The 10,241-nt window shown below is 39.6% G+C and overlaps 1 protein-coding gene across 1 annotated transcript; it reads left to right on the top strand.

Moving 5' to 3' along the window:
- Nucleotides 1–2,615: 2,615 nt before the first annotated feature.
- On the top strand, nucleotides 2,616–10,037 carry LOC131469131 (aquaporin AQPAe.a). Its single transcript, XM_058644027.1, has 6 exons — nucleotides 2,616–2,751; nucleotides 3,221–3,412; nucleotides 4,458–4,619; nucleotides 4,751–4,915; nucleotides 5,835–5,915; nucleotides 6,358–10,037. Exons 1-6 carry the CDS (start codon nucleotides 2,737–2,739, stop codon nucleotides 6,571–6,573), a joined length of 831 nt encoding a protein of 276 aa, XP_058500010.1. The 5' UTR covers nucleotides 2,616–2,736; the 3' UTR covers nucleotides 6,574–10,037.
- The last annotated feature ends 204 nt before the right edge of the window (nucleotides 10,038–10,241 follow it).

Raw genomic sequence — 10,241 nt, 5'->3', positions numbered from 1 at the left:
CTCAAGTTTGCAACCACATGCACACTCTCACTGTCCTGCAGCTACATCTACACAACAACCGCAATGTAAATATGTGCTCAAAATGTATGAAAAAAAGTGTGCCCTGTGTCTCCTGGTGCTCGCCTCTCTTTGCCCTTTATGTCACTGGCAAAGCCCTTAGCTGGCACTTTGTGTGAGTGTGCGTAGATGAGCGTGTATGTGTGAAATAGTGTCGGTGTCAGCACTCTGAATGGAGGGGGCTAAAAACTCCTCACACCAGCGGGTTCCAGCTCGTCCCCCCCCACCCCTCCTCCTCCTCTGCCAGTCTCGGTCCACACAGTTGGGCTTAGCCCTACAAAAGCAGGGATAACAGTTGCACAGTTGCCATGGAGAAGAGGAGGGGATGTAATCCGCGGTATAATGGGTACACACCCTCCCGGCCCCGCCCCAAACAACCGGTTCATTCTGGACCTGCTCTGCCAGCGTCGGGGCCCCCGCAGATCCAGTCTGAACAAACAAACATCACTAAAAAAAAATAAAAGACGAGGCCAGCTGTCAAAGCTCGGCTTATTGTGTTAAATATAAATAAAATAGCAACACATTTAAAAGAAAACAAATACAGTTGTAACTTGTTCTAGCGCTGCTGAGAAACTCGTCTTCTCTGGTTTTACCTCGCACAGTGGAATTCTGTCCCCGGCACAATGTCTGTGCTTTGATATCACACAGTGAAAATGGGACGCGTGCACAGATGCAGCATCACAATAGGCTCTATGGCAACAGCATCATGAAAGAGTTTGTACCCATGGTGATGAGAGCGGTACCTCACAAGTAGTTTTTGCGGAGGCTGGGACGACGCATCATGTAACAGCACTTTGGGCAGAGTGTCATGAAAACACAGCAGGCAGGAGTTCTGTTGTCTTCTTCTTCACCCTCTGATATTTTACTTTTTATACTTAAACTGTGTGTGTGTTTATCACAAAGACAGAAAAGTCACCTTTGATCAATTTATCTCCCTGAGACGGAGCGTTCGGGGACTGAAGGACATTTATTTCATATTTAGTTGATGCATCCTTTCAAAGCTACGTGGTCTGTTCTTGTTGCCCTGATCTCTTAAATATAATGATGATGAGTCATGGGTGATAGGTGCCCATCTTTATTAAAACTGATTAAGGACAACCAATTTACAAAACCAACTCTTGCTTATGAATAGCAGTTGCACTTTTCAGTGACATCAGTGTTTCTCAGGGAGATGGTTATTAAGATTTAATGTGGTTTGAAGGTTATTCTATGACCAAGGAGAAGCACATAGGAGAAGGCTGCTCTACCAAGTTCAGAGAAAAGCCTAAAGGAATACTTCACTGTTTTGCATTTAGCTTTGTATTTTTGAAAAACTGTGCTTCCCAACCTCAGTTTCCCCTGAATCAAGAAATATCTTCATTCTTTTTTTCTGTCACGTGCCCACCAGTGACACGTGGTCCGAGCCTTGGCCCGAGGCTGGAAACTGCAACGCTTATTCTGCACTTTTTAGACCCACTTTTAGGGGGTCAGGACCTCATTCCAGTTACGCTAACAGGTCCAAGTGATCTCACTGTTCAACTCTTCCCTTCATGCTACAGGTTCAGCTGTGAGGATGTTTGAACGCGCTTCAGTGAATGCATGTCTCTGCAAACGTGGCTGTGATTTCTCTGTTTATCTGCTTCAAAGTGGATAAACTGGCAGTGCATGTATTTGTATTTGTGAACATGCTTAGTATGGCGTAGTAAAAACTCACGCAGACTCGGCTACTCCCCAGTGCACCAGCACCACAAACTGTTGTAAACAAACACAGAATGGCTCCTACAATCAGTCATGCCACAACGTCCTGCATACTCTACCTTTAAATACTTAATAACAGAAGAGAAAAAGATTGATAATATCACCAGATTCATCTGTAAAAGGGTGATGCAAAACAAAATCTTACAAACCTTGGTTTAAGTACATTTTTATCAAGCGTACTGTCCTTTATCGACCTCTGTTTGTCGCGTAATGCACTGATTGTGTGTTTTGTAATTGGCCTGAGCTGCAAATCAATGACCTCCCTTGGATCATTGTGTTCTGCCACAGATTTTACAGGTTGTAATGTGAGTGTGTTTGATGGCTGCGCTGACAGATCCATTTGTCAGCTTACAAATGCCAGAAAATGACATTTAACTTACAACGGTACAGTAAATGACCTTGTGCTTTTAACTGTGATCGACTTGCTTCAGTCATTTCCCTGAAGTGATTGTATCACTTTGGTCGTTCACTGCAGTTTCTTTTAAGCCAGCTTTGTATTGGAGCTCCCTTAAGTGGCCACAATCACTTCAGTTTGACAATAAGTGAGAGGCTGCTTTTCGTCTTTTTGCGGAGGACGGATTCAAATTGCTCAAGGTCGGCAGAAAACTGTTGGAGGACAATTTGGAGGGAGGGTGGAGCCGTGCACATAGGTGCAATGTTGGAAGAAGTATTTTTTTTAAGAGCGTGGAAGAGGCTAAAGTTTATGTGCAGGAAGACTTGACAGGAGCTGCTGCGGAGAGGGTGAGGTGAGAGGAGAGAGACGGACGGGGAGGAGGAGGAGGAGGAGGAGGCTGCTCTCATCAAAGGACCTCTCAGTCTCTACAAGTTAATGAGGGATGTAGCAGAGACCCTGAAGCCCTCAGACCCCGACAGCTGCACACAGGAAGACGACTGCCAGACGGAGATACAGACAGAAAAAGATATTTACGCACTGAGACTGAGATGACGTGGCGTGAGGTAAGAAACTTATTTAACTCTCAGTATTTCCATACGTGTGACCTGTTTTCTTGAGTGACTAAATCAAATTTTAAATCATTTATTTGATCATTTCACCATCACTTTTGCCAGGAAGCATTTTTTGAGTTATGTTTTTGAAGAAAAATAAGAACTTTATTATTATTTACTAGGTTTCTTAGTAAATAATTCCTGTTGATGATAGAATAAGACGATTTGTGTTGAAATACATAGAATTGATTTCTAAATGTGTTATCCTTGAGAGTTTTATAGCACATTTTAATCTTTTATTGCATCTTACTACATGGATAAACATATAATATAACATATTACATATATATGGTGACTATAATATCATTTAAAAAGCCCAGTGATATAGTGTATTTATAGATTTAATCATTTAAAACACACACACACACACACAGACTTAATATAGGCTAATTTGTTTGTGTCCCTTTTTTTCCCTGACAAGTTACGGAGTCGGCAGTTCTGGCGAGCCGTGCTGGCAGAGCTGCTCGGCACCCTGGTGTTAGTGAGTACCGTGCTGGGTTCCTCTATGCCAGGCCCTGGAGGGGCCCCCGTGGGAACCATGTACCCAGCTGTGGCCGTGGGGGTGGTGATTGTTGCACTGGGACACTGTTTTGGAGAAATAAGTGGAGCACAGGTGAACAACCTACAAAGCACACTTTGATTTTTACATTTTGTTTATTTTGTCTGACGATGGATAGAAACTCTTGGTCAGTGATACAACATTTATGAGAGGAGAGAACAGTAGTAGCTCAGGTTTAGTCAATGTGGTTCTTTCACAGTAAAATTAAACACTACTGGGATTCTTAAACCCATGTGAAGCCACGAGAAAAAGATGACTAACACAATTAAGCCCGTAGTGATAAAGGTTACAATTGGCATGTTTTACTCAAACTCATTATAGTTCAGGGGCCACATCCGGCATAATTTGATCGCAAGTGGGCCGGAATAGTATAATAATAGCATAATAACCTATGAACAACAAGAACTCTGAATGTTTTCCCTTTGTTTTACATTCAGTGACGTATCTTTTAAAAAACATGACATTTCTTGAGAAAAATAAGTGCAATTTCAGAAATATTATGCCTAAATGTACCATTTACACATGTGCATTACAACCTACAGATCACAGTGGCTCTATAAAGGCACACACATTTAGTCACATGTATCTGGAACTGAAAAATAAAGTATAGTAATTGACATTAAATTTTCACAAATCCATCCTGCGGGCCGGATTGGACCCTCTGGTGGGCCGGTTCCTGGCCCACAGGCCATATGTTTGACACCCCTGATTGATGATGAGACGTGGACTCTCATCTTCATTGAAATTATCTCTAAATATCTCTAAAACATATCTCGTTACCAAGGACACAAAATCTGATTTTAGCCCCTTAACAAAAGACAGAAAACATTTCATGTTTGACCTCACCTGAATTTTTTATAAATTGTAAAGGTTTTTTCTTTATTGTAAGTAAATACAACTCAGACATCTGACACTTAAGATTAGAAATGTGATGTTACAGTAATGTTATGAAGTAACAGAGTAACAAGTCTGGGGTACAGTGATGAATAGAAACAATCTTATAACTGTTCAAATCCTAAGAAATGTGATTAGCAATTCTCCAGAGTTGCTCTGCTTGTTGTGTTCAGATGAATGTATTGTTTTGTGTGTTTGTGCTCAGGTGAACCCCACAGTGACTCTGTCTCTGTTGGCCACTCGGAAGGTGGATCTCCTCAAGGCCCTTTTTTACGTCGCTGTGCAGTGTTTAGGTTCCTCTTTAGCAGCCGGGGCTCTTTACCTGGCCCTGCCGCTGAAAACTACTGCAGACCACTTTGTCAACAGGGTCAGTTCTCGTCATGTTGTTACACTATGTCACATTGAGTGAGTTTAGTGTGGTTTTAAAAAGGCACTGGTACATTTTCAAACCTGACTTTCCCTCCTCCTCCTCCTCCTCCTCATCCTCCTCACTACCAGGTGCCCATAGAGTCGAATGCAGCCCAGGCTCTGGGCATCGAGGTTCTGTGCGCTTTCCAGATGGTGTTCACCATATTCTCAGTGGAAGACCAACGACGAAGGGAGTGCACAGAGCCAGGAAACTTAGCCATCGGATTAGCTCACACTGCTTCAGTGTTATTAGGGGTAAGACGAGCTTTAGTCCACCATTACGTTCTGTAAAACACACAGAACTCAACACAACATTCTTGCATGAAGCAGATCTACTGTTCATTCATCGTTATTTAATTATTAACATATAATGCATACAAAAGACAAAGACAAAAGATGTCAATATTACATGTTTGCGACACTTGAAAGGGATTAGGAAGAAGTAAGAACTTAATTATTCCTATTTGCTAAACTTTGTAATATATTCTCTCTCTCTCTTGGACCCCTATCTACATTATATTATATTATATTATATTATATTATATTATATTATATTATATTATATTATATTATATTATATTATGTTATATATATTATATTATTAAGTGTAGAAGGATATTCACAGCTGATATATTAACTATATTAGGTTAATAACATGTTACACACAGACAGGACTATTCACAGCTCAACAGCAACATACCTAAGTTTACATATACACATTAATAAAAAAGAAATGTTCACCTATCCATATTCTTGTACCTTCTTCTTCTTCTTCTTCCTCTACCTTCTTATATTTCCTTTCAAACTGGATTATGTTTCAGCTTGGTTTTAATCCCACATTTTTGCTTGATCCATAATTTTACACCACAGACTGAAATACCAAAGTACATATTCTAAAAATCTTTACATTGAATTGTCCCCTTTAGACCGTGGCCCTCCTCTCTTTCTGAAAACACTGTCTGCATGTGACCAGGCAAGAATAATGGATTGGTGTGTGTTCATAAAAACTGACATCATGGATGATTCTGATGGAACGTTATTTAGGATCCAATATTCCAGGTTAATAGGTTAATAATTTGACGTTTGGGGTGGATCTACATAAAACCACACACCACCACTCAGGTGACTCCCTGATGATAAGTCTGACTGAGTATGTGTTGTTTTGTTCTATCAGGGCCGCTTCTCTGGCGCGTGTATGAATCCTGCACGTGCTCTGGGTCCTGCCATCATCACTGGATTTTGGGAAAACCACTGGGTGAGGGAGAGAAGTCTCTGAATGCTTCCGCCTCTCCGTGATAATAATAATGATTATTCACCTGTTCAGTGCTGTTGTTTTTAGTTTAGTCAATGCTTATGTTATAACTACAGACATAGCAATAACGCAGATGTGGTTATTAAATAATAAATAAAGTCTTTTGAGTACACTGGACTAAGGCAAGTAATAACTGAAGTTTTTTTTTAACCTGGAGTTTGTTTGTTTTTAACGTACATGCTTTATAGACAAAATAATACATAAACAAAGGCTTCAGCAGCTCACCCCATGAATTACTGTACATTCCTGGTATTTTGGGAGAAGACTTTTAAATAATGGGGTAAAACTTTCATATAAAAACAAAGCTAATGATTGTTACACTACGGCTCTTTGTCTGTGCACATCTCTTATATTATGTCATTACAATCTTGTTTTTCATTTGCAGGTCTTTTGGATTGGACCCGTGCTTGGTGGTGTCCTGGCCGGAGTGTCCCACGAGTTCTTCTTCGCACGCAGCGCCTCTCGCCAGAAGCTGGTGGCGTGTCTGACCTGCAAGGACATCGAGATCGTGGAGACGGCCAGTATGACGGGATCGTCGCTGTCCACGGTCACGCAGAACGCCATGAGAGCCAAACAGGCCAACAAACAAGACAACAACTAGAGGACACAAACATAGAATCACACACACCCTCTCTGTGATTTTGTGAGTCTGCATAGTGAACAGTTAAAGCTGCTGTCAGTGATTTTGACACAAAGGACCATCTCTGTGTGTGGTGGGATAGTGGAAACTCTACATTTAAGGCCTTTGCACACCGGACATGGTTTTTTTCATGCAAATTATTTTATATTAAAAAACTATAAAACAATTACAAGAAGTTCGCTCAAACTCAGCAGTAGCAGCTGAGTTTGTGTGTGTGAAGCCTGCTCTTATACCTTTCTTCACATCCTGCTTGATGTGCATGTAAGTTACGACACGTGCCCGGTGTGCAAAGACTTTTACTGCTCGAGCCTGAGCCTGAGGCCTTATCCACACGGAAACAGAACTTTCCCCAATACAATCTTTGTCTTTTTTGCTCTAAAATGAATTATTTTAACACCTGAAACCCCAAAAATCATCACTGTAGTGCATATGCCAGGCCTGTATGTGGCGCTCTATGCCTGCCACAGATGTACACCAACGATTTGGAAGAGCATAAATCTAGCGGTCTGTGCACAAACTCCAAACACAAGAAGAAGACATTGATGAAGATGGTGACAGCAAATGCAAGAGCAGGAGATGCTATAGCCTCAAAGTTGTATGGTAAAAAAAATAATAATAGAAGTAGTGTTTTAGGGCTCGGAAAATTCTGGTTCTGTGTGGATAAAAATATGATAGAAAACCTTTCTTGTGTCCAGGCCTTGAGAGTGTGTTTGTTACTGAGCTGTCAGAATATAGAGCTATACATAACATTCTACATCAATGACAGCAGCTTTAACACCATGCATCATACATCTCACACATATGATCAATAATATGTTTTCTTCCAATTAAGGGGGTACGATTTTTTTTTTTAAAGGGACAGTTCTGTCAGTTCTGTTCTGTTTGTTTTAAAGTGAGTTAATCACGCATGGTCAATGTGTTACATACTGTAGACTGCACTTCCTGTTTGGAGAGGAAGATGAAACCCAATTTACGCACTGATTTAACGTGAACAGGGACAAGAGAGGTTATAGAAAGCCCAGCTGGAAATATCAGTCGTTTCCTTATTGTTTTTAGATTTTATTCAGACGAGACTGTCAGACAGACTGTATTTCCCTCACAACACGTTCCCAGCACAGCTAATACCAGCTCACTGACTTTAAAACTTAAAAAAAAAAAAACACAACAGAACTCTGTAAAATCTATTTTTATTGAATATCAAACCATTCTTATGTCCCAGGCTGATGCATCATTCGGTTTTGGAAAAATAAATGTAACTTAATGTAAGTACAGGCATAGGAATATCAAGTGACGGGGATTATCAGCTGACACTGCAGCTGCCCTCATAGAGAGTATTAGATCACTGCTAATTTTCAGTCCATTGAAACTCCAGCAAAAACATCCTTGAGATGAATAATTTCCCTGCACATGTGGAGAGAAATCAGTGTGGAGGCTGCATTTTGAGTTGGCTGAATGAGACCTTTGAGGTCTCAGTGGTCTGTCATTAGGAGCAGCCAATATTGTGAGACTCCGCATTGTTACTTTAATATTTGCACGTCATTAGAATACATTAGGGAGGACTCCTTTAAAATCCCGCTGGAAAAAACCGCCCTCGTGTTCACCATTTTCTGTCTGTGAATGCTTTGAAATGCTAAACAGGTTTTTCAATGATGTCTCTCTCATCATGTTAGTGTCCGTCTCTTCTGTGAGGGCTTCGGTTCACTAACAATAGAGCTTCATACCTCTGTAATGGCTCTACACCCTTACTGGGAATGAGCTTTGTAATTCAAAATGGACTAAATGAGTGTGCGTGTGTCACAGACAATACTTGTTTTCATGAAACCTTTATTTGTGCGTCTTTTTGAAAATGTGTTTTTAAAGGACGAGGTCACTCATTCACTCGCTAAAAACAAAGCACCCATTAATGTATTGTGCTATTTAGCGATGCTGTTACGGTAAATCTATTATCTTGCCTCCGTCAGTGCATCAACACTTTGAGGTGTTGCTTGTAAAGTGACTCAAGCTGAAAATAACATCAACATTTAGCTTCAAACTGTGTTTAAAACTTGTTTTTCACCTTAACTTTTTCCACATTCAGACCAATATTTTTTAACTTATACATATATTAAATAGTTAAATCTAAATATTAAACGTTACACCTAAATGTTAAGTATTACATCTAAATATTAAATTTAAACCTAAATGTTAAACCTTAAATGTTAAATCTAAATGCTAAATATAAATGTTAAATATAAATATAATTCTTAAATATAAATGTTCCGGGTGAAAATATTTAGCTAATATGCAAATTCACACGGTTGGTAACCAGAAGTACAAAAATAAAATCAGATGGTTGAGACTGTGTTCATAGACTGTAATATTTAATATTTATGAACTATTTTATGTAAAAGTTAACAAATATTAGTCTCAATGTGGTGAATGTTAAAAAAATTCACCACATAGTTTGAAGCTAAATGTAACAAAATGTTAATGTTATTTTCAGCTTGAGTCACTTTACAAACGGCACCTCATATAATCCACCCTCAACGCACATAGAGTCCTAATATAGTATAAAATGTGTTGTTTTTTTGTTTATTTTTGTGATTTGAGTTGGTTGAACCGACTTTTGACAATAAACATTTAAAGGGATAGTTCCGTTTCTTTTTAAATGTGGTTGTATGAGGTACTTACCAACTGTGTGAAGAACTATCATGTCGTCTACATTCTCAGGGAAGAAACTGATGTTAGTCACTGAACAAAACACTCACCAAACAAAATCTATACATTCTTAGTTCTGTGCTACTTCGAGAATCTTGCTGTTAGATATAGAAAATGACATTTGTGTTTCTTGGTAAACCACTCCCTTCCTGCACCAAACTCCATAGAAAAAGTCAGTGATTTTACAGCATTAGAAACACATGAGTTGTTCATCCGCTGCTGCCTCCATCAGTAAATTCAAATGTGTTATTTTGTCAGTTTGATGTCGGAATCCTTTGTTCGGATGAACAAAAGTGACCCAAGTGACACAAATTTGCCAAACAAGGCAGCAGTAGACCAGCACCTATATGTGCCAACAAGCTAAAAATGTTAACTTTCTCTATGGGATTTTGTGCAGGAGGAGTGAGTGGAGACAAGAACATCACAAACTTATAATAAAGGTAATTTGATGGTGAGATAGAGCAATGCACATATTCTTAAGATGGTGAAGACATGAGGAGGCATCAGTTTTTTTTATGTGCCATAGAATAAACTTGCTTGGTTTGCACAAAGCAGACACACACACACACACACACACACAGTGTCAACCACATTTCGAAAATCCTGAACTACAACTTAAACAGAGGGTTAAAAACTATTACGTTTTAAGAAACCTTACAAAAAAAATAAACGTTGTGTATTTATGTTAATATTGAAGGTAAAACTTCGATTGATCAGCTCAACGACAATAAAACTGCTAGAAATCACTATCTCTGATGTCAGTGTAATTTGAATATGACACACACACACACACACACACAAACAGCTATAACTGCCTCAGTGCTGCCAGCATTTTGCATTGTGTGTGTTCTTTCTAACATGTATAAAAGGGAGTTTAAACGGCAAGCTCAGCATTCCGCTTTCATCATCGCCACAACCCCCCACCTCACTCA

This window comes from Solea solea, chromosome 11, assembly GCF_958295425.1.
Source record: "Solea solea chromosome 11, fSolSol10.1, whole genome shotgun sequence".
NCBI classification, from domain to species: domain Eukaryota; kingdom Metazoa; phylum Chordata; class Actinopteri; order Pleuronectiformes; family Soleidae; genus Solea; species Solea solea.
This window is presented reverse-complemented; position numbering and strand designations above follow the sequence as displayed.